The sequence below is a fragment of the Osmia lignaria genome, chromosome 13, assembly GCF_051020975.1.
Source record: "Osmia lignaria lignaria isolate PbOS001 chromosome 13, iyOsmLign1, whole genome shotgun sequence".
Classification (NCBI taxonomy): Eukaryota; Metazoa; Arthropoda; class Insecta; order Hymenoptera; family Megachilidae; genus Osmia; species Osmia lignaria.
This window is the reverse complement of record NC_135044.1, coordinates 672,534-697,772: the sequence shown is the minus strand read 5'-3', so window position 1 is coordinate 697,772 and position 25,239 is coordinate 672,534. Positions and strand designations below refer to the sequence as shown.

Sequence of the window (25,239 nt, the reverse complement as noted above, 5' to 3'; positions counted from 1 at the left end):
TGTAACGAGAATCAGAAACGCGCGTTGGCCGCCTCCGCGCGGTCTGTCCCGGAAAATGACTGTTTACGAGTCAAGAAGATCGGAAGGGTCGTAAAACGATTTATAGCTGACGCGTACGTTGAATCGCGTGAACACTGGCTTCGTTGCGACATCGGCTCCGAGAGTTGCATCGTTCCGTATTCGTCAACCTATATACGCGACTCTCTAGATTAGAATTTATCGCTCACGATCCGTGCGGAATTGAGATTTATCGGCTAATCCTGTCACGGGCGGCCGCCTTCCTTTCCGTTCCGTTCGTCTCAAAGCCGAGTCCCCGAAATCGAATCGTCCGAAATTCGAGCAAGGATTAAGAATGATTTACGAGGATCTCGTAAAAATGAAACGCAGGCGAGGCTGAAAATCCGCTCGTTAGAGGTTGCGTGCGAGTCACCTGTGCGCGGGGTAAATTAGTGCGCTTTTGCTGAATTTCACGCGACGGTCGACGATCCCGAAGTTAATTCGTTAACTCGAACGGGAGCAGGATTAGGCGAAGAGTCGAAACGATGTTTATCGAATTTTCCGGCGAGAGGAATAACAGTTTGAAATAAATTCATCGACCATGCAAACCGCTTTCCAGTTGCGCTAAATTTTCCGAGCACGGTAATTGCAACTCGAGCGCGTTATGGAAACTGCGCGAATCGCAATAACGCGATAAGGATCGATCGAGTCGAAAGGAAAGAGTTTGGTGTTTTTTGTGCGTTCCAACGACAGGCAGATGGACTAATGGAATAACGAAGCGGATGGACCGTCTCGTTAACGTACAAGCAGGTCAGCGTTGATTACTTCCGGTGAGCGATGACGCGGCGTGAAATTCAGCCGATAAATTGGCAGCGTTTCGTTTTTCTTTGATCGGCTCGCGTCGTTACCCCAATTTGCCATTCAGCTTCAATTAAACGAGAATTTCATTTTCCATTGTACAATCCCCATCGACTGGTTGAACCGCGAGCTTCGCCCGATCCAAAGCGCTTCGAACGCTTTACCCAACTCCCTTCTCACCTCCTCGGTGAAACCGTCTTCCGTTTCCTTCGCCTACGCCCTGTCGCTGGCAGGCTTTTAATCGCTCGAACCGATTAGATAACGTTTCGAAATCGCGAAATCGAAATGAAATTATCGAAGCCGCTAAACGATTCGCTGACATTCGACGAAATCCGATTGATTTCCCAGTTTGTTGCCGAAGGAATGTGAAACGGCGATCAGACTCGTGTCGTCCGCGTTCGATATTATCGAGGTACGCGTGTCCTCGGTGTGTAGAGCAACGAAATTAGCGAGGGAAAGAGAACAGGGGAGCCGACTGTCTGGACGACTTCATCGGACACAGAAACAACTTGTAACGTTCCGCGAAGAGCAGGTAACAGGCCGTGGAAAAAAGGCGAAAAGAGCAAAGCTAGGGGAACGAAAGCAACGGTGGGCGAAAGAAGAGACAGGAAAGGGAAACGAAGAAGTCCCTTTCTTTCTCCGGTACAAATCTATGGAATCTGTCGAAACGAAGCGGCTACCTGAAAAAGTGGCGGGTCAGGGATGGGCTGGGTCCCTCGAAAGGTAATCCGCAGAAATTTACGAGCTCGGCTTCGAAACACGGTTAGAAATAATTGGACGATGGAATTTTTAGCCGCTCAATTCTGAGCGAAGGAAGGTATAATTGCATGGTCGTTTAAAATTGAACGGAAAGAGAATCGGTGCAAGGACACCACCGTATGCCACCGACTGAAATTTTAACAAACTTTCGCGTATCCATAGATTTTGCAAAGTGAACCAGTGAAATTTCGAATTTACCGGTCATCGTTTTAAACGTTTCGTCGAGCTATGGAACGAAACGAGATGAGAGGAGACGAAATGGCGAAGGATAAGAGGGAAGAAGCAAAAGGAGGCATAAGGAGAGCGTAGGAGACGGTAGGCGGATCCTGTCTCGGGCCGCTGAAATTCCAGCATGTACCGGGTGCTCGGGGAATAGAGCTTCCGTAGCTGGTTGACGCGCGAAACGCTATGCAAATTAGGGAACGTTAATTAATCCCGGCCTCGCGGACCGCTGGCCGAGAGTGGATCACGTCGGAGGATCTTTCTTTTCTCTTTCCTACCGCCTCTCGACTCCTCTTTCTATGCTAAGTGGATCCTCGAGATGACGAACGGAACGGGATCGAAACGGTTGCCGCGCTGCTTAAAAAAACGCACGACGAATTAACTCGGCAGCTCGTGTATTTTACGTGCCTTCCTTTTCAAAAGATTTTTACAATTTTTTGATCCAAAGGCAGGCTTGTTAAAACAATGTATCGACAAAGGTTTGGTAACGAGCCAATAATTACAATTTAATGAGGCACGGAGTTCGATAGAAGTTTAATAAAGTTCCCCGAGTCGGTAGGGAGTTCTTAACGGCTCATTTACACTTCCTTATCGTTTCAACATCCGTGAATTTGCTTCCCGTTCATTCTTCTTGCAAACAACCGCTTAAAGTGAGATTACTTTTCTTTTCCATCCCTCGTTTTGTCTTTCTCGATTCAAAGTCGCCGGAAATTTGTTAAAAAGTGTAAATAAATTATGGGTACTACATTGAAAGGTGGATGGAGATAAAGGGAACTGAAGCAGGCTTGTTTCAGTTTTCTGCGAGCTGCCACGTGACGCCAGGTAATTTCCTTCCTCGAAATAGGTTTGTCGAAGCTCGAGGAACCGGAAGCAGCTGTCCCTTACAACGACGGCCGCCTTTCAATTCCCCCTGTTGCTACCTCTCTGTTTCTCTTCTTCTCTCCTTGTCCGAAGGATGCAAATGCAATTAAATCAACTTCGACGGCCGACTTTAACCCCTTTCGAAACACCACGAGCGTCCATTCTGTTTCTTCTTTCCAACGGCTACGAAATCGATGCCGTCTCTTGGAACATTCGATAATTAAAGAAGAATCGTCTCGAAAGAACAGAAGCAACGCAAAATCTATTTCTGCGAAGAGACTTGGGAAAGAAATGGTTCTTAATTCCACCGTTTCTATTACTAGTCTTAGCATTCGCTGTGCGTGCGGTATCGAAATTTTATTAGAAGGAAAAGTTAGTTCCGGAAGGGAAGGCGTTAACGATCGCTCCCTTTGATAAGCCGGCAATAAAGGGACAACTCGCGGATAGTGTTGCGTAAAGGAGTCGTGTCTTCTTGTCGTCGAAGCTTTCCGTTCCGTTTCGTTTCGTTTCGTTTCATTTGGATGACGTAAAAGGTAGCGTTCCGCCGTCAGGAAATTTCATCACGCGTGCCGGGTGTCGGAACGAGCTGTGTCGTCTGCATACAAACCATCCTCGAGAGTTCCATGCAGGCTTGCCCTACCCACCTCTAACAGCCATTATTACCTGTCCTTTGAAAACAAACTACTCGACCTCTTTCCTCATCCTACGCCCTACCCGTACCTTCGACCTCCCTTCTCCATCTTCGCCTTCCTTCGCCTTCCTTCGCCTTCCTCTTTCTCATTTGCCGATAATAATCCACGTGCATGACCCGTGTTCCTTCCTCGAGCTTCTTCCCTCTCCTCTCCTCTCCTCTCCTCTCCACTCTTCACCACCGTGCTTCTCAGAGTGTTCCGCTTTCTCCGTGGGATCCTGATGCACATCGATAATACCCACCAGCGTCGTTCGCTTTACAGACGAACGATCCTTCTTACCTCGTTAACTGTCCCGGACTTGCGACACGTTTGTTTAAATTAAAAATTACCAGAATCGTGCAACAAAAACCAGCCGATATTGGGATTAATGCGCGACAATGTGCTCGTTCGGGATGAAACTGGGAATTTCGCGCACCAGGTACGTCGAAAACGGTTAATTAAAAGGGTAGAGCGTTTTCAGGAAAACGTGGCCTAATTTTCTCCGTTTTCAACGATCTTGACGGCGCGCAAAAAACTCGAAACGACGTTTGGGAAGGAAAAAACAGGGGCAGAAAGAAGCTCGGCCCCGATTACGCCAGTTGTCTCTCGCGTTTCCATATTCTTCGTTGAAATCGTGACAGAGGATTATAACGGAAAGGAAAAACGTAACGGCGCGAATTTTTCGTGGAGTTCGATGAACTCGAGAAAATAAGCTCTCGACCTCGATCCCGATGGCTTTTCGATTTATTTTTCAACCAAAAGGTACTGTCTGAAAACTATTTCAGGAATTAATTATACCGACGTTAATAACTGCGCTGTTCCACCGGTTCCACTCAGGGAAAACCGAATCTCTCTGTGCGCGTGCAGGAAATAAAAGCACTCGTCCTGGCAGCCGGTGAAAAACTCCCCTCGACGCAGTAAATTCAGAGGTGGAAAAAAAGCGTATTCTTTCTCACCGCCCACGAAAACGAGTGGCCCGAAGCCCGTACCCATATGTGTACTTTGGCAGAATCGAGAGAAAAAGGGAATGTAGGAGAGGGGAGAAAAGGGCGTTTCGTCTTGGGATCGTTTGTCAGACTCGTCAGTGGGGCTGACAACAGACGATATTGATCCCTGACACCTATCATACCGCAATTCGGACTGCATGCCGGGCCACCGCTAGCGAGAACACTGTCATCTCGCCGCCACCTAGCGGTCCCCGGCCCGGAATAGGGCCCCCCCCCCCCCCCCCACTAAACGCCTACAGGATCGTATGTACAGGGTGATCCTCTCGCTAGGGGACACAAAGGAACTGACGACAATGAATCCCTTGATCGCACCACGAAGACACACAGAGCAGTCTCGGCCCGGATAGGTCCCCGCTGGCACGTGACAATACGGACCTCTTTATGGTGTGGTCAAGGGGTCCATTGTCGCCAGTGTTCCTTTGTATCCCCTAGCGAGAGGATCACCCTGTATAAGAGGGTGAAAACCCGGAGCTGTCCGTTCCTGGAAAAAGCTACGTTCTTTCGTATCGAAGTTAGCAGTGGTGTTCGCGTTGAAAGTTTGGGAAAAACGGCGACTCGGTTTCAGACGATAGACGCGGTACTTGGCGAAGTTTTCCGATGTATAGGTTGCGAACACGCGAGGGTAACCTTGCCTAGGGCCTAGGGGGTAAGGTCAGTGTCGGTCACTGGGTAAGATCGACGACCTCCAATGGAGGAGCGTTGCCGAACGGAATAGGGTTCGAGTGCTCTCCACTGATTCCTAGTATACTCTCGAACGAGCGTACAAATATTTAGAGATTCTGGCCCGAATAGTCGAGTGGAAAATCTGGCAAGCTCGTAGAGCTCTGAAAAATCACGAAAAATCCAATTTCCTGGAAAAGGGAACCGGGGAAAAGGAAACATTGGCACGACCGGTGGACGAGCGTTAATTTATTCTGTTTGTCGAAAGTTTTGTTCGTAAAAACGAATCAGGGAGAAATTGGGGAAGTTTGTCTAAACTCGTCCAGGACGATCAAAGCGATTTAATTTCACTACGATGCTTTCTTCGTTAAACGGAACCTGGAGTTCCGATAGAAAACACTGGACTTTTCCAAGACTCGTTCGACCCTTAACGGAATGGACGATGTTTAGCAATTGTTCGTGGTGCAATTGTTCGTGGAAGGAAACAAAGCTGCGATGGAATCGACGCAATCGGAGGAGTGAATATTTTCCCGACGACCACTTAGAGTGGCGAGGAGTCGGTCTATCGGAACGATTGCTAATCGTTTCCACGGAATCGTTCGTGTAATGTTTCGAGGTGGGCGTGCGATAAATTCGCGCCACGGCTATCGAAAGAGGCAACGATAAAGCGATCGATTCCGAGAGACCCATGTGGCTTCGGCTTTAGCTTTCTACGGAACAGTGGCTCTCCCAGACACGACACTTCACAGAATTCCTGATGGAAAATCGATTCAGCTACCGCGTTTCCTCCCTGCCCCCAACCCTCTTTTGCTTACTTCCTTGTTATTATTATTGTATAACAATAATGGTTATGGAGGAAGAGGAAATATTTCATTCGGGTTACCGACACCGGTATCAAGCTAATCTTGCGCGTAAACGGAGTTAAACTTGTTGCGCGAACGAGAAGGATTCAAGATTTTTCTTGTTTCTTGTCTGGTCGAACTTGGACGGCACTTAAATAACTGGTCCCGAGGTTAAAACGAGCAAACACGTAGAAAATATTCAGTCGGATGGTGAATTAGCGGCAAAGAAGAAGACTACGATCCTCTTATCGGAGGAACAGAATTCGTACATCAGGCATGAGAGTCTTCCCTCGTTTCTCTGTCCACGGTCTCGAGTCTCGGTCACGCAATTAGTACCGGCCGTGATGATAGCGTCTCAAGAGAGCCAAGAATGGATCGATTCGTTCTCTCTTTCTCTTCTCCTTTCTTCCTTCTCTTCCAGTTGATGGGAATTTCGAAGAATGCCTCTTAATGGGCCAGGGATCACCTGGAAAGTGAACGGGCTTTCTCCTTCGTCCACCTACAAACGCGTTTTAATCCTTTTCTTCCACCTAAACATCTGTAGCAGTCGAGAAAACAAACGGTATTTCGGGCTGACAACAGACGATCCCTGCCCCAGACACCTATCATACCGCAGTTTGGACTGCATGCCGGGCGACCGCTTGCGAGAACACTGTCACCCGATCGTCTCGGCGCCATCTAGCGGTCCCCGGACTGAACTAAAGGCGTCCGGGGAGACGAAACCCCCTCCACTAAACACGATTACGACACATCCATTTTCGATCCTCCGCGATGGCTGTCTTCGGCTTTGCGCTATAATAAAATAGACCGTAGTTTGCGATTAACCCCTAAATTAAGGTGAGCGCAGCAACCTCGCTCCTCGTAGGCGTATACATTAAGCGTTGATTAATTGCGTAGCTGGTTCGATGAAGAAGTAATCGCGTTAGACGGGAAAGGCTTTGTCGAGGTAGAAAAACGAGAACAAGGAGGAGTATTTAGAGCAACGGACAAGCTTCCCGTGGAGAAGGAAAGACTCGGGCTGCGGTTGCCGCGAAGGAAGTATCTGTATTCTTGCTCGGTATTCGATGCGACGGACCTTTTCAATAGCTGAATAATTGGATCGCCGCGAACTCGATTCGACAGAAAAGACGAGCTCCTTTTTCGTCAGCAAAACGCCACCTACAATTGGTTCGCTCTAATTGAGTCAAGTTTATTCCTTGGAATAAGTCTAGTTTATTTGCGATCCACTTTCGACGACAAATACGTACGTCGTTCATAGAGAAAGAGTTAATATTCTCACGGTTCGTCCGCTGGGACAAAGAAAGTTGGAAGGCGAGACAAAGTTCTCCTGTTGCTCGGTTCTCACGGGAAAGCACCTGCCCGAGAAATAATAATCCCACGGGAGTTTCGGAAGAAACGAGACTTCTGAAAGAATAGGGGACGGCGGTGGATTAAAATCCAGCAGAGTCAACTCAATTACCTCGACGTTTCTCGAACCGTACGTAAACGATGGTTATTTTCTATAAGTGTACTAATTTTAGACATTTTTGCGTCATTCGTAACAGGCAACGTCACAAGTGGACAGGTGTTAATTTATACCTGGTACATGATTAAGCAGTCGCCAGCTACTCTCGCAGCTGACAGAGATGAACCATTCAATCAGCCCCTTATTCCTCTGTCTAACGACCTCGCGACGCTTCCGCTTTTCAAATCTCGGAATAATTGACTTGCCGCTCGAAACGCTATCGACGTTTCTCTTATGGTGAAATACGACGATAGACCGGTCGTTTATCCATCTTTCTTTCGCGGTGAAAGCAGCAGCGCGAATCGCTATATTTCCGCGCTTTCATCGCCTCGATCCGCATTTAATGGCGTTGAAATATTTGAAAAAAAATTCAATATTCTTCATAAAGAATAGTAAGGAACAAAGGTTGCTGCACAGATTTAGTTATCGTCCTTAAGGATCGTCGACTGTGGCAGAGAGGTTGGATAGAATCCTTCTAGACGAGGAACCGAACGAAAGGAGATGTCCTTTGGGACGACGCGAGCTATCCTGATTCGAGCTTTGATCTCTTCTTCGGTATCCAAAGAGAATCGATTCGTGCGAAAGATTCGTTTTTTTCCCCAGTCGATCGCGTAACGGGCAGCACACGCCATCCTGGAAAGCGAACTCGGCCTTTGATCTTATTGAATCCTCGCGAAAAAGAGATCAGAGATTACCGCGTTCGATTGGTCAGAAGCCTCGTTACTCGATGCATAGGATTACGTATTGAAATGAAATGCATATCAAAATGCAATTTTATACAAGTTTCTCACGAAAGCCTTGATTCACGCTGGTCTCGCGCTTTTTAATTACCCGCCCCCCCGCTTTTGTAATCAGCCTCTCGCTGGTGGTTCGCTTTATGCGTTTCATCGAACGATATTCGATACATTCTCAATTGCCTCGCATCTCATTGCAGCCCGGTTAACGGGTTATCCTCGTTTCGGGCATAATTATAAGTCTGCGGTCGCGCTCGTAAATCCTCGGCCAACGAGCGAGAAAGTGCAGACAACTATCATCGTCCTCCACCACCTCGACGTCGTCGTTGTTTTACCTGCAATTTCTCTTGAGCTTTGTTAATTGTGTTGTATTAACCCTTTCGACCTAACAAATAATACCCGTATTTCTAAGGTAAATATAATATTTTATTTCCTACGAATTATTAGAAGTTTCTCGTACAAAATGGAAATTTCATCGGATGGAAATCGATGTGCGGAGGGTTGCTGTGTCACGTTATCGATTCTCGATGCTGCTGCTTTGGACAGGTTAACGAGTCGCTTATTTGACTCGCTACCGGCTACGGGAATCGCGAGCAAGAGCTGGAATTAAAATCCTGCATCGAATACCGTGTGCCTTGAAGGTATTAGAGGAGTTAGACGTTTCCATAGTCCGGATGTGAAAATCTGTTTGGAATAAAATAGAAAGGAAAAGGAAATTGCAGGAAGAGTAAAAGGTGGTGCGACAGCGCGGCTTGGTGGACAGGATACACGCCGATTACGTAGGGACTCGGTGGTACGGATCGATTGCACGCCGAGCAATCTTCCACTTTTCTGTTCGTAGAAACGATTAGAGGGGAAAAACGAGCCGCTGATACCGCTCCACGACCACGTACCACATTTCCACGATATTGCTCCCTGCGTGTACCGAGGTCCCGCCGTTGTCGCGTCGCGTCATGTCGCTCTTCTAAGAAAGTTCATCGCTACTAAACTCCGCCGATCGATCCAACCTTCGGTTTGTCTCTTGCGCGGGTCGTCAACGTTTTCCTTTACTCTTGTAGAAGAGGGGAGAAAAAAGCGTTTCGTCTCGGGATGAGACACGTCTGTCAGACACGTCAGATACCCTATCATACCGCAGTTTGGACTGCATGCCGGGCGACCGCTTGCGAGAACACTGTCACCCGATCGTCTCGCCGCCATCTAGCGGTCCCCGGACTGAACTAAAGGCGTCCGGGGAGACGAAACCTTCTCTCTCCCTCCACTAAACGTCTACACTCTTGACACTTGACCGGCTTGACTAGTAACGCGTTATAATCGCGTTAGAATACAACGCGTACCGAAACTAATAGAATGATTGAAACTTTCCTCAGGTTACTCTCCGTTTCTCTCGTATTCCTGGTATTTCTGTAGAGCACTCAACGTTACAATTGCTTTAGAAGCAAGTGGATGCGATTAAGACTCGTTCCGCAGAGTTCGTAGCAACTTTTCCCGGAATTCTGTCTTTTCCTTGCCATTAGAATTTTACCAGCATTGTCGTCGTTAATTCGATCGCCTACGCTAGAGTATAATAGCCGCTTTTCCACGACGTGATATTTTCGCGAAAAAAAAAGGTTTCCGAGTCGGTCACGCGTCGATTCCGAGAAGGGATTTCAACGCGCACGTTTGCCCTTCTTTTCTCGAAATTGAAAAGGCGGCACGATTCAATTTTCTCCGACTCGTTTCGTGGCTCCGAGGATATTTTCGCGGCTCACCGGTACCGGAAGTCCTTTGTTTCACGCGGTGTGTACCTAGCGTGCAACGCCGGGAGAAAGCCAGAAATTCTAAGATACGTGCCGGGAATCGGAATCGATGGCTGCTTCGAAATAATAGAGCGCGAAAGAGGCGACAGTTCCTTCCGCGTCACTTGAAAGAAAAAAAAAGAAAAAGGAAGAAAAATGAGGGAATTAAAGGGTTCCTAACGGGGGAACGATTGTCGACCATGGTTGTTCACGGTTCACGATTTTAATAACTCTCGTTCCAAGCTAACCGAATGAAATTTCCATGCCGCGTCGATCCACCGACGCCCTTCGTTCCCCACGAGATCAATAGCGGCAACGGGAAATTATTCCACGGCGCTTCGAGAAACCGTTTTCATGGAAAATGGGACAGGTGGGACGCGATAGGAAAAAAATGGAAAATCAAATCAATGCGATTTCGTTCCCCTCTCTCTCTAACCAACGACGCGACCTGAACAAAATTATTCGATTCTCAATCGCGATCTAGAACAACCGGCGATTGTGGTATACCTACTTTTACCGGAGGGGTCAAAATGACTTGTTTTTCAAATTAATAAGTCATTATGTTTCTTATGGTAATTTTGTACAATGTAGATGTACGAAAATATATTTAGTTTTCTAAAAATGTAGGTATTTGAACTATACAAAAATAATATGAGAAACTTCAACAATGTTCAGTGGGGGTCAAATATGACTCATCTCGCTATATGGAGGAATACTGCATATAATATTTAACATCAGAAAGACAAAAAAGGAATAGAAAACTGTTTTACAGAATTAGTTATTTGCATATTTTAGAAAAAGTCAAACAAAATGTAGTGAAAATGAATAATGTTCGCTGTTTAAGACAATGTCGTACGCGTTAACCGCGTCACTAGCTAGGAATTTTCTCGCGAATCTTTCGCCAACGTAAGCTGCCTTTCTGATAACCGATAACCGATAACCAACGACGAAATTGCTCGCGTATACTTCTGGGAATCTGTAGGACCGAGAGTACCTACGTATATCTGCAGGGATTGCTTTCCAATCGATATTTTCCGCTCGACCGCTCGAGGAGCCTTGGTGGGTCGATGTTACGTTCCTTTTGGGATGAATCGTTGGGTTAATTTTCCTGGAAAGCTTCGTTGACGCGAACTCTGCGATAACTGATGACGCAACGCCGCGCTGTTCCTGGAAATATAACAACCGAATGGGCTCGTGTCAAGCCAGAAAATTGATTCGTCCAACGAGCGTGGGCAGAGGGAACTTGTTTATTTCATCGGGGAAAGTTTAGAGTTTCCTTGAAAAAGAATATTACGTGACGATTGGCGCATCTAAAAAAATCGACGTAGCAAATTTACGATATTACAGAGACATGATTTTCGCTAGGGTATCGGTGAAATTACACGGCGCGGCGCGTCGTGCAAGTGCCGATGGAAATGCTCCCGACGATCGATCGGGCCCCGTCGTTATCGCCACGATTTACGCTCTGATTATGGAAATGATCGAGTACTCGATCTCCAAGTACGCGAAACGATGTCCTTCTTCGACGTTCGCCAGTTTGCAACACGTTTCTCGCGTTCCCTTGGCTACCTGTCCCACGGGAACGCCTCGTATCCGGCACGTGTAATTTCGATTCGCAATTTCGCCTCGCTTACCGCAAAAACGAGCAGCCAGCAAGTCATCCAGCTAGAAGAAATCGCTGTTCGGAGCGTGTAGTTTCGCGATGCAGCGCGAAAAGCCGTGACCAGAAACGGATAGGGTTTAATCGTTTCCTCTGAAAGCGGGCCGCTTCGATTTCCGAGCACGCGATACGCTTGCGAGATTCAAAACCGTGCCGAGCCGTGTTTTGTTCGATGCAATTTCGAACGAATAGGAGCATCGAAAAGTCGAGTCGAGTCTAAAGGTATTTTTTATGATTTAGCGAAATGCCGGCTACCTTGGTCGAATCGTACGATTGAGAGAAAGGTCGTTCTCTATCTTGGAACGGCGATTAATAACGTTGTCGCGTTTGTTGTTGCAGGTACAAGGACAACAGGGCTTATCCTTGGCCAGGTGGCGAGAGTCACTTCATCCTGTATCCAGAGAGCGCGAATCAGACGATTTACACGCAAAAGGTGAGAGCATCGGACGCGGGACGATATTCCTGTCGAGCAAGGAACGACACGACCATCCTCGAAGGAGATATCACCCTGGTCGTGCTTGGTAAGTGTCTCCGTTCTATTACCAACCTGTACACAGTGTCCCAGTTTCAGTGGTCCGAAAGCAAGCGGGGCGATAGAGGACATCATTTTCGTCAAAAAAGGTCCTATAATAATGTGGCTATCAAACACAAAAACAAATTGTTTTCTATTTGCTAGAAAAGTTTATGAGATATCTCTTTATTTTGAATAATTACTGACTTTGGTGTTTGGTCTTTAATTTTAAAAGAATCGTTATGAAAGAAAATGTCTTCGCGAAAAGCGTGTTTTCTATTAGAAAAATTCTATGTAAAATTTTGATAATCTTACTATAATACAAACGGATTTTGTTGCAAAAGGTAGGAAATAATGAGCAAATCATTAAAATTGAAATAACTATTGAACCATCAAAAATGTTCTTTATCACCTACTTGCTTTTGGACCACTGAAACTGTAACATCCTGTATATCGATACCATGCTCATTGAAAATACAGGGAATTTCTTTGCGTATTCTCTGTATCGGGACAGAAAACAAGGGGAGAAATAGACGATTTACCAGGTACCATTTATTCCAGCTTTCACGAATTCGGATTCGGATTCGGATTCGTTAGCGATCGCTTTTCAATCGACGCGACGCGGGGAAAAACAGCAGAGAAAAGAGAGAATCGAGTGCAGAGAAGAGTATGCCGTGCAAATGAATCGAGATCTCTCGACACGGATACGAGACAGGAGATCGAATCGTCGAGCAAACACTTGATCTCTCTCCGTTCTGACGTTCCTTTTAATAATGTAAAACTCGTCGTTTTCAGTTCCCTCCGTTCCACGTCGAGGTTCGATTTACAGGTTTATTGCAGACGCTGGAATAATCGTTTTTATTCCATTCGTGTATTATTAAAATTTCACACGATTCCTGAAGACTCTAATTTAATTTAGATTTTACAGTGGGTAATCAAATTATTACAGCCACGGTATGAATTATTTTTTTTTTTTTTTGTTCGATTTTTCCGAAAATTTACGAGAAAAAATGGGAGAGAATCGTTCAAATTCGCATGCTATAACTCGCAGACGCGGACGATCGCCGTTCGAAACGAGCGGCCTCGAACTTCGTCGACGATTCGTTTGCACAGACTTTTAGCCCGCGTTTATCCCGTGGATCGATCCGGGCAACGAAAATTGGCTCGAAAATTCTCTCTCTCTCGATTATTTAGCTACGTTGCTCGACGATCGCCTTTCCATTCTCGTTCAGCAGCAACGATTCTAGGGATGATTTAGGAGGGAAGCGAGCAAACTCGATCGATGCGTCATGTTTAGGATTGCTGATAGGTATGTACCTACTTACCTGGTAGGTGGTAGATTCTAGGAGGCGTAAATCGATTGACTTTTTTTCTTGGAAATTAAACGGAAGGGAATGGATAGAGAGTGGCAAATAGTTATCGGTACGGATGCGCGTTGCGAATCGGAGATAACTTGGCGTAGAACGTAGAAGCGTATCTCGTCGCTTTATTTTCGTGGAACCTCTCGATTAGACGCCTTTTCCCCGTAATCAATTTCTCCTTGTTCAACGATTAACCCTTCGGGCAACGGTTTTTCATCGAATCCTCTGCTTTCGGAGACGAAACGCGTGGTAAATCGAGCACGAAACGGGGAATAATAGGTCTAGCAAGATCTAATTTGCGTTGGCAAATGGCTTCGGCTTTGAATCTCTATTCTTTCTTATCCCTGGCTGTTTCGCGCTCGCTGATCGAAGCGGATTAGCCGTCGCGTCGCGACGCGTCGATCGACAATAATTTTCCACGGAACAACCGAACGGACGAGACGAAATTAATTTGCTAACCGAGTAACCCTCTTGAAAGTCGATTCGAGCAAATATGTATACGAGGGGCTGGAGCGACACGGAGGGTGAGTTACGAGCCAATAGCTGAGGGCTAAGTGCACGGCCAGAGCGGTTGTATGGCCCGTACATTAAGTAAATGCGTATCAGCTCGTAGCGAGTGAGGCTGCGAGCGATCATGTTCCCGGTAATGCAATTAGCCGCTGCATCTCTGCTTGGCCCAACTCTGCCCCGCACCTATCTTCCTCTCCGTTTCGCGTTTTACGATTCGATACAAACGGCAAACGCATAAAGTCAACCGCCAACCGCTAACTTTGATTACCTTAATTATCCCCGTCGTTCCTAAAGATAAGTAGAAAGTTTGGTTTATCGAATGACAATTCGTCGAATGTTTTTTATCTTATTTTATAATAATTATAATAATAATAATTTTTCGGACGCATCAAATTCCGTTTTATTTGTATGTCAAGGGGTTAATTTCCCTTTATATGTTTTTGCTTGGCTTATAAAACATCCCTCAGGCGACCGAAATTGCAATGACCAAAATTACCTTTGTACCTCTTAGGAATACACATCGGAAGAGCTAAGTTCGGTTATTCCAATTTCGGTGAGGTTGTATTTAGATCATGACCAAATACAATTTATATAATGTGATAAGGAGTACCATAAGCGTATTATCAATTTTTCGATGAACTGTCAATTCGGGGAATTGTCCGTTCGATGAATTGGCATTCGACGAATTGACTGGATACCAGAAAGTTTACTTATCACAAAGAAACTAAAAACAGATTCTACCCGTAGAATCGAGAATTATCTGGTAAGAAGTGAAAAGCCTGTGAAAGGTAAACCCACCACCCCCCCATTGAAATTCGTAATCCCGGGATAAGAAAGGTAACGCTATCAGTGAGCCGGATGGATTCTCTCGGAAGCAGAAGAAGCGATTTTCTCCGAGATTAATGGAAATCTTAAGCCCGTGGAAAAGCGCGAGCGTGACGGCCGAGTGTCACGAGGGGAAATAAAATGGAGAAAGGAGCATGGTTTTCGAGTTATTACCTCGCGAACCGAGACCCACTGTCTCCTCCGCCCTTGCTTCTAGTTCCGTGTTCATCGATTTCCCTTCGCGAACGTAGAAAGGGAAGAGGAGCAAAGAGAAGTACAAGTATTTGAATAAAGCTACCCACGCGCGATTCCAAGAAGCCCTGTTAAAACCGCGAAAGGAATCGTGTGCCCTTTCTTCGCCACCGGTAACCGGAATTCTTGGAAGTCTTTCTCGAGAACTTGGTCTTGGCTCTGCTCCGCTCAGCTTTTGCTCCAAGCTACGCAGGGGATACTGCATTTCGTGCATTTCCTCGCGAAACCGTTGAAATTTTGCTCGATCTCGTTCGAGGAGACAGAACGGTACTTCGGTTAATTTCGACATTAAACGACTGCGATTGTAACCGACAACAGTAGCAGGAACCGTTGAATACCTGTCATGGAAACGTTCTTGAAAGACTTCCAATTCCTCTTGTTTCTCTGCTTACAATCCGGAGAGGAATCCTCGGCGTAGTTGCCTGAAAGAACGAGAGAAACGTCGATAGGAACGCGTTTCATCCCCGTCGCCGTATCCGGGGATTCGTTTTCGAAGCGAGTTTTCCACCGCGACAACGGAAGGAAAGTCTCTTCACGGTTGATCGGAAAGTTTCCTCGGTCCTTCCGTTTAACGACCCCCCTCGAACGTCCAACGAAAGAACGAATGATCAAACTTGCCAGCAATAAAACCGTTTCGCAATTCGCGTTCTTGTCGTTCAGCAGAGAAGAATAGTTTAAAAACGGACTAACGGCGCCTGCTGACCAGCCTCAAGATGTTGCTCGATGCGTTATGCACGATGCAACGTGGCGCGTCGCGATGCACGCGTGTCTCGAGTCAAAGAACAGGCTGGTATTTCCTTCAAAGTTATTCAACTTCGAGGCGTTGCTCGTCGTCGCATCGGAATACGTGGAATTAATGTACGCATTAGCACGTACGAGCGAAAAATTTCGATCTTTCCGCAACGTACCAAAGGCTTATCGTGGAAAGTCAAAAGAGGTAATTACATATTGTAGGATTTGACACGATGGTAAGGTGGAAACGAATTCTGGCTCGATTGGAATTTGGCGAAGATTGTATTTGCGGCTGGATTATGGATAACTAAACTACAACGAAATTACCTAATAGAGAATGTCCACTATCCTACATTATCATTAAGAGAAAATGGACACTGTGTCCTTTGCTGTCGGTTGCAAACAGAGCCTGTAGACGACGTTTACCCCCGTGGATCAATTCCATGGCTCGACACGAGACAAGGTGCATCTACACTCGCGTATGTATACGAGATGCACACGCATCCTGTGCGACACGTGACACGATTCGACGCGATTCTACCCGAATACCCGCATGTATGTATACACAGCTGCATTTGCCACTGTCAAACGATGCATCGAGGATATTAACCGTGCCGCGCCGCGACGAGTAGAGTCGAAAATGGAGATTGTGTGTTTCGAACGCGATACAATCTACCTTTGTAATATGAAGATTTATTTGTTTATCAAACGTATCGGTAGCGGGCTTAGCGTCGGAGAAGGAAGAAAAGAGGACATTCGGTGGTTCGCGGGGATAATTTGCGGCCGCCCACGAGGAAAATGAGATTTCGTAATTACTCGAACGCGGTAGGACACCCGGGTGTTTTAAGGGGCACAGAGGCGAAGAATGAATCGCACGGGAAATGAAAATCGCTTTAATAACGCCACTCTCGTCTAACTGTAATTCAGCCATTAGGAGTTGTTCGCGTTTCCATGAAATACTTTCTGCGCGTTTGTTCCGGCTAGATACAAAAGCTCCTCTCTATCTCCGTCTATATAGATCGCGGTCTGCGAAAACGGGTAAAAGGACGTATGTACGTACGTGAAACAGTCGCGGTAGTTGGAAGAAAGTTTCGTCTCGTTAGCCTACAAATTTTACCGTTCGAAAGCTACGGAAAGTTTGGAAACTGCATTCGTCGAGATTTCTCGATGGCTTCAGAGGGAACGTGAAAAAAATCTTGGAAAAGATTTGTAGAGATTTTGTATCTCCGCAGTGTGTAGAAAACGATATCGATTGGGCAGGTTCGCAGGAGGTGGAATTGGCTATCGAGTAGTGACCCTCCGTAACCCAAATGAAATCCCACCCACTCTTCCATTGAATTACCTCGTCCGTCAACTTGCTGCCAATTTCCTGCTACGTTATTTTTCGCTGTTAGAAATTTTATTTCATATCAAAATTAATATTTTCAACCATTTTAGAAACATGATTTATTCGATCGAATTATCGATATGGGTGTGACTGGTTTTAAGAGAGTGGGATTAAAGGAGAAGTGAAATCAATAAAACAACCGGTACTATCCTGCAGAGGTTGTCAAATATTTTACGAGGTGTTGGCCGTATGCTTTTAGGAGAGAAGTCCGGCGGATATACGGGTAAACCACTGCCGACGTACAAGCCAACATCGCAATTGGTTCCCCTGGGAGGTGCAGCGAGATTGTTTTGCGAAGCTTACCTGGGAAAGGTCGAGCTTCCGGATGCGAAAAATTCGGTGACCTGGTCGAAAAGCGACAGCAACGCGACCTTACCGAGTCAAGGGAGGATCGCCCAGCACAGAGTGTCCAGGTGAGTTATAAATTCTATTTTTATTTCGAAAGAAAACCTTGAAAATACGGAACAGGAAGTTCGAGATGGTAGAAGAGTCGGTCGAGGTTTTGCTGAAGATCGAACGCGAAAGCGTACCGTGTACGATATCGAACCGTTAATTAAGGGACATGCTCGACAGGGGCGTATCGGAAGTTCTCTTTCATCCTAGTCTCGCATATATCCTGCTTACGGAAGTCACGTGGGAGCCGTGAAATTCCTGTTCGTGAAACGCTTGATAGGAGCTTAGTGAAATACCCACGGTGTTTACCACCGGATGCGGAGGTCCTAGGGTTATCTTGAAAAGATCCGCTTCGTGGCTGACATACTGGAGCGCGAAAGAAAACAAAACAACCCGAGTTTTAATTTACGGAACACGTAAATTCCGATTTCTCTCTTATTGTTAGACTTAACATGGGTATCGGTTTCTGTCGACCATTCCTCGAGAACACCATCGATCTCTGATTTTATTCCATATAAACACTCACAGTGACCACTGTGATCGGCTTGCAAAGAATGGTCAAAATTGATAATCTAGATTTTCAATTAAAAAGTCACAATCCCGATCAGTCGTTTAACTTCAGTCGTATAGACCCCGGGCAAGTTTCGACCGTTCTGTAACTCATTGTACCGAAGATTTTCACTTGAAACATTTTTGAAGTCAATTCAAAATTCCTGAGGTATTAAATTTATATGGAGATCTGAGAAAAGTTCTGATAGTTTAAAAATTGGAGAAAGACCACTTTTTCATTCAAAAATTCATAACATTTTCAATTTTAATTACATTTGGCTGAAATTTTATTTTTATCATCTAGAGACATATTTTGAGAAAAAAATCTCTGAAATTGATGTTGGGGTCTTTCAGACCCCCTAGTGAGTGAGTAATCAGGGTTAATAGCGGAGCATCGCTCCAATAAATTTTGTCTTACGATCACTTGAGAATTTCGTAGGTAGAAGCCCTGATTGTACGTATAAACTCTAAAGGGCAATGGAAATTAATTTTGTAAAGTATTGTTCGCGTATGGAACAAAGTTTAGCTGGTGTATAATCGGCTGCAGACACCCTTTGTTGTCCGTGGTTTCCGCGAATGCAAATGCTTTCGCATTCAAGCATGTGTCTCGCGGGTAAATTTCGAAATTGTGCTGCAAACCTGTCTTCCAATTAGTGACCACATCCACGCTTCTAGGGTAATGCTTGTAGCCGGCCCGAATATAATGAGACCCTGCAATACGGTTTTACGTTCCCAACGTTTCCGTATCGATTTCGGAACGATCTAATTCTCTGCAATTTACCCTGCGCTTTTGTCTTCTGCTAACGATGAGCTTTGTTTAGGAAAACAGAAAGGGTGTTTGTTTCAAATCAAAGATGTGTGCGAGTACTCGTAATTTACGAGACGAGCTGAACTCGCTTCGATTGTTCGAGCCGAGTCGAGCGCTTCAATTTTGCCGAATTACTCGAAATCGACGAACTGTTTGAAACGAAAGCGAGCTATTCGAAAAAATCAAACTACTCGAATATTCGATTTACTTGAAGATCAATTTTCAGCTCGAATATTTGAGTAGCTCGCTTCTGTTTCAAACAGTTGGTCGATTTCGAGTAGCTTCGGCAAATTCAAGCGCTTGGACTCGGCTCGACCGACCGATCATTGTTTCACTCGAAATTCGAGTACTCGAATAAAATCAAAGGATTTTTATTTTTCGTTTTGTTACGTATCGTGGAACAAGCTGTACGCGTCTAGGCAGATCGATATGATAGATAGATGACGGAATTTCAAGGTAAAATGTACGGTGTTGTTTGAAGAGCGCGATGCGCCGCGCCGCGGCAGAAGACCGTAGAGATGTAACCTCGACGGAGAGGAGTCGTCAGGGTCGACGAGCGCGATTGCAGGTCCACGTGATTAGCCTTTTTGCCGCGGCCCTTCCCACCGCTGGGCATTATGGACGTAATAACGCCGGGACAAACTCGACGGAGTCCAGCTGGGGCAAGAACGAGGACGAAATCGGGTTCTTTCATGGAAGAAAGAAGAAAGAGCGAGAGAAAGGAAGTGCGGTGGTAGGCAAGAAATTCCAAGGAATCCTCTTCGTCCCTCCCTCTTTCGCTGCTCTTCTTCTAGCGGAGCTCCGTCATTACGGTAATGATACCTTGCTCTCTTACCTCGCTAAGAATCGCCCTCTTTTTCGCGTGCGCTCCGCTCCACCGTCGCGTCGGTACCCTCGATCTCGATCTCGATCACGCTCGAAACTCGACCACCGCACGACTGGACGAGCGGACGAGCGGACGTAACAGAAGGAAACAGAAAAATGCGACACGATAATTGTTCGTTTGTCCGTCCGCGAACGCTTCTTGCGAAGCCGTCCAGCTTGGTCCACCTGCGGATTAATTCGAGTGACTCGGCTACGCGAGCTTTCCAGTTAGTAATGCGATATAGACAGACAGAGCAAGGAGGGAAAGGAAATTGACTTTGTTCATGGACGATTCGGTGCACACGATCGATCGAGTGTTACCTTGCGGCAGGATGGCTTCCATCTGCCAATCACGACTGATTTCGATGCAGCCCCGTTCGATTGCTGTTCCGTTTTCACGGTGAAATTAGAGAAGACACGGTACGTAACTTGTTATAAAAAAGAAACTAAACCCATGGTCTGAATTAACTACCAAAAACCGATTAAAATTGGTTTCAGAGCTGGATGTTTAACTATAACCTGTAAGAAATAAAAATAAAAAAATGTGACAACCGTACCCGGTCTCCCCTAATTCGCAACGAAAATATTTCACCGATGTAGAATCCGAAGTCATAGACAGGTCGAAGGAACGGCCAGTGGAATCGCGTCGAGGTACATACACGCAACGATTCCAGGGTCCAATTAAATGCAAGGGCAGGCTGGTCGGTGTCGATAAGAGGGCAAGAGCGTCCCTCGAGGAGGAAAGAAAAGTCGTGAGGTCAAGCCGGGTAGTCGGAAGAGAGGAAGAACCGGGTCGCGAGAAGAACGGAATGAAATGGAAGAAGATGAAGAAGAAGAAGAAGAAGAAGAAGAAGGGTCACGGGTCTCTGTCCGGTCTCTCTTGGCCGGTTCTCCTTTTGTCTCTCGTTTTGTCGTCGAGCCTTCTCGATCATCGTGGCGAGATAGCGAGCTTGAACTCGACCGGCTATGGGTGGTCCCATCCAGGCTTCTCATATTCTAAGCTTCGCCGCTCCTTGCTCAGGATTAAACGAGATCATCGATAGACGAAGAACCGCTTCGCTCTTCGTCAACTTCCAATTTATATTCAATTCCCTTTTAATCGAGCTTCCATTATGCTCGAGAAGATCGGGTTAATCCCCTACCTTATAACATCAAATCCAACTCCTGTCACTGATTACGATTCGAACCTAGCTAAATAGATGATGCTTTCTTGATTAATTGGCTCGCGATTAAAATTACTCTGGTGATTGAAAACGAGAAATCGGTTCGTCCTTTTTATCGGGATAAACAGTGGTCTAGTAAGATCTTTTAGAAGCCGGAAATTCGCTGATTCGACCACTGAATCGAAAAAACACACCAAAAAATGTAACTCTTGATTTAAACTCTTGAAAAATAATGAAACTTTGAGAATTACGATTCTTGTTTAAAGCAATTTCATCGCGTCTTCGTAGGAGGTAGTAATTCCCGTCGAAATGGTAATGTCTTAGAGAAACGATTAAGCTTCATTTCTGTTGGCTGGTGCAGCTGGGTGGCGGATTGATGGACGGGCGGGATTAGCAGGTGCAACGAACAGATTCCGACGGATTGATGGCGATTCGGTCCCGTAGATCCTAAGCGACCGGTTACTCACCGACTAATAGAGACGAATTACCCTCGGCCTACTAGCTCCGCGCCATTCACGCGGATCTATTAACGTTGATTGCGTTCGAATGCAAATTCGCGTTGCTCGCTCGTGGATCTCGACTAGTCGAGACCACTCGAGGCACTCTTGCCCCTTTCTGTCGGCTTTAATTGTGCCCCGATGAACAGAAAAGCAGAGAACCGTGTAACTCTCGTTTCGTCATCCAATTAGCGAAATCAAAATCAAACTTCTTCGTAGAAAGACTCTTCCTCCGCTGACACCTGTCGTTGTTATCATTCCAAGCTGTCGCGCGTATTTTCGAATAGCTGCTTGTAACACGGAAATAACTGAAACTGTTCGCAAGGTATTGAAAAAGTCCGTTGAACTTTGCACGAGTATAAATGATAAAAAATACAAAACGATCGTGGCGAGGAACGGTGTTCCGAAGAAGTAGCTACATATAAGAAGAAAGTTGTTGAAAGACTCAACGTTTACCTTATGAAAAGGTTGAAGAAACGGACCGAGAAGAAATAAGGTGAAAGGGAGAAGAAGAAGAAAAATGATGGTTGAAATATCGAAAAAAGAGCAGAGGAAACAAAGGAAACAGGAAAAGGGAGGCGGGTCATCAGTGTTAGAGGGTAGCAAAAACTGTGCAGGATAAAAACGATATTCGATCAAGTTTCGGGGTCGTCGAAGCCCGGGACATCGATGAATTCGATGCAATTACCAGAGGTTGACCCACTTCTCCGCGAAGCATTTTAATTGTAATCCCGTCGGCGATAAACGTGGAAAATGTTTGAATACCGCAATGAAGTTCAGAGAGGAATAACGAGCCACAGTCTGCGAATAAAGTTGCTTCGTGTTTAGAAGCCGTCGGAGATCAAGATTTATCATCGAACTAATCATCGAAAAAAAAATAAATAAATAAAAATGAAACACGAGGCAGATTTCGCCAAAACCGCTCGTATCGTGCTAATCTTTTTTCATACCCCTAATAGCTTCGGATTAATGAATATTTTTGCAAACAGTCCCGGGCCAAATACAAACCATCAAAGTTTCCAGGTTCTAATGAAAATGAAACGAGCTCGTTTCCGCTAAGTGAAATTTCTCTAATGTCTAACACGGGACGGTTGGTTGAATTGGCAGAGTAAAAGGGAAGGGAAAGGATATACCACCCTCGAGTTTGGTGACAGTGAAAAACAGTTGGAGCACGACCGGTTAAATTTCCCGCGTAATCCGTTTAATTCCCTGCGACTTGGCGAATTAATCGGCACGTTGGAACCGGAATTAATATTAATGGGCCTGTAACTTAATTCCGAGCCGTCCCGCTCGAATAATGCAGTCCCCGGAGTAAGAGAAAGGAGACATCGAGTTATCCAACGATCGATGAGTACCCTGAGAACATTTAAACTGCATCTGAAACGAACGGATCGGTTTTTCTTCTTTTTGAATCGCCACGTTCCCCGAGTTTGCCCCGTAAAATACTATCCCTGGAGCGTTGGAACGGTATCGCTGGAAGAAACTTCGTTTCTCAACCGCATCGCTATCAGTGTGAAGCGAGGTATGCGCATCGCGTTCAAAGGCAAACCCTTGCGGATCGAAGCCGCGGTTTGATAAAAGGGTTAAAAAATCGACATTTCTGTGGAAAGCTCCTTTTCAATTTCACCGGTATAAGTTGGTTGGCAGGGAAAGTTCATTGAATAGAGTTTTAGGAAACTGCAGTGGGTGCAGTGGGTGCAGTGGGTGCAGTCAGCCTTCTTTTGTTCGATGTCGTTGCATTGTTCAGGGGCGTACGCTGTGTAATACGGTCGGATATCGATAGTCTTATCGAGCATTGCCCGCCGGTTTCTCTACTTCTTTTAATTGTGATCGAACGAACCTCGAAAGAGGGTGGGCCGGTGAAAGTTTGCCGGCCGGAGAATGATGAAAATTTCGCGAGAGAAAATAAACGTCCAGAGAGGAAAATTGAAAGGGAACAAAAGGGCGGAGAAAGAAGGAAGTGTTCCACGAGAGAGAGATGGATCTAGTAATTGGAAAATGGAAATAGAAAGGGTGTAGCGACGCAAACAGGGGATAACGAGAAATATTCTCTTCTTTCTTGTTTCAATTTCCACACCGCGATGAGGACGGAACTTCGACGATCCGTCGAACAAATTTTGCGGAAGAGAAACGAACGAAAGTAACGGATACTTGCCGCGAGAATCGAGGCGATGAAATGGAATCGAGCCGAGGGGGAAATCGCAAAACGCAACGATAGCCCAGTGACAAACTGATTAATTAACATTTGACCATTCCGCTAATTCGATTCCGCGATCAATAGAAGCGGGTGCGCGAAACGGTCAGCGTGCAATTTACTCGATTAAATTAGCGTATTATCGTCTGTTTCCATCGATTCCGGCATGCGGTCGGATTTCGGACGCAACGCAGCTGGAATTCGTAGGCTCGGAGTGTTGTTCTGTCAACGCCTGTTACATCCAGACAAACGGTCTAACGATTTTCCCGTTCAACGCGAACGTTATTCGCCGATTTTCCAGCGATTTAACGAATCATAGCGCGACAATCCGTTCGTAATGGTTTCGGTGAAAAGTTTCGATTCAACGAAATGAGTCGTCGAGGGAACACGAACGGCAACGAGACCGTGAATACGTGCTCGATGCACTCGGTGAAACGTAGAGAAATCGCAGCGCAGACACTTAATCCTGTCTGACCCGTGCCTACGCACGCGAAACTGTCTCCTCGTTGGGAAACTTAATCTGTCCTGATTCAGCTGGCTGGAATTTGACGAACGAGTCCCGTCTGCCGCCGCCGGGACAACCGGCACTGTCATCGCGGATTACAATGTGCCGTTTAATTATTTCAGCCTGTCCCTTTTAGTCCTCCTTTCGTCCTCCTTTCGTCCTCCTTTCGTTCCGCTCCTGCCTGACAGGAAATTACGTCACGCGTTTTCTCATCTAACCCGTGTTTCAGTTTCATCCCCGATCTGAAGAAAATCCGAGATGGTTCATATCGCCCATTTATAATTAATACGAAAGGGTATAGCAGGATAAGATGGTCAAAAGTGCCCTTGAGCCGATTTTATTCGGCATTAACTAAGGAAAGTATGGCAAAAACCACTTTTTCTTTCTCACCCTGTAACTACCCTCCCGGTAGAGATACAGGGTTGAAACATGGTGTGCAATGGTTTTTTATTATAAGCTATCTTATCCTGCTATACTCTTTGCTAACCGTACAGGGATCTTAATTAATCGCTACTTCGAGAAGTCTAAATAGAAATTCCTATGGAACATTTCAATGTAACCGGTAACTTTCGTTGGGAAATGCCGAACGAAATTAGTATCGCGAACAGGCAACCGTGGAAAGTTACAGGTTGCAAGCCAAGTCGAAAGTCGATCCTGATCCTCGACGCAATCGTATTCTTCCGCTCGAGTTAATTAATTTTCCCTGGAGAACGGAGTTTGCTAACCCTTGATTCGATTCGAAAGGAGCCGGAGGGAAGCTGAGGGTGAACGATTTAACCGGGTTTCGAATACATATCTCGCGTCGCAGAGCCGCGAATTTCCAGCGCGATGTGACGCTTCCATGTAAATAATCGAGCGAATGCAGCCGGAAACGGAAGTCGTTGGACGCGTTCCAAGAAATCCCGAACCTTTAACAAAACTCGGCTGACAGAGTAAATTTCGTCGGTTGAACAATGCGCGTAGCCGATGCACCTGCATCTCGGCTGAATTATTGATTTCGTTCCGGATACGTGTGCGGCGTTGGAAAAATCCCAGAAAATCCTTAGCGAAACAAGGTGACACGGTTGAAAATAACTGGGTCGCTCCTGAAACCGGTGGATTCTTCGTGAAATGGCGAAACGATTATTATCCTCTCGTT

General features: G+C 45.9%; 1 protein-coding gene across 2 annotated transcripts in view; it reads left to right on the top strand.

Moving 5' to 3' along the window:
- Window positions 1-25,239, top strand: part of LOC117602079 (interleukin-1 receptor accessory protein-like 1-A) — a 64,030-nt gene that overhangs the window by 19,693 nt on the left and 19,098 nt on the right. For both annotated transcript variants that reach the window (XR_004580877.2, XM_034319602.2), the window contains exons 2-3: window positions 11,890-12,071; window positions 17,328-17,541. Coding sequence is in view for 1 of the 2 variants with exons in the window: in XM_034319602.2 (XP_034175493.1) it covers window positions 11,890-12,071; window positions 17,328-17,541 (396 nt within the window). In the remaining variant the exon portion in view is untranslated. The remainder of the gene's footprint in view (window positions 1-11,889; window positions 12,072-17,327; window positions 17,542-25,239) is intronic.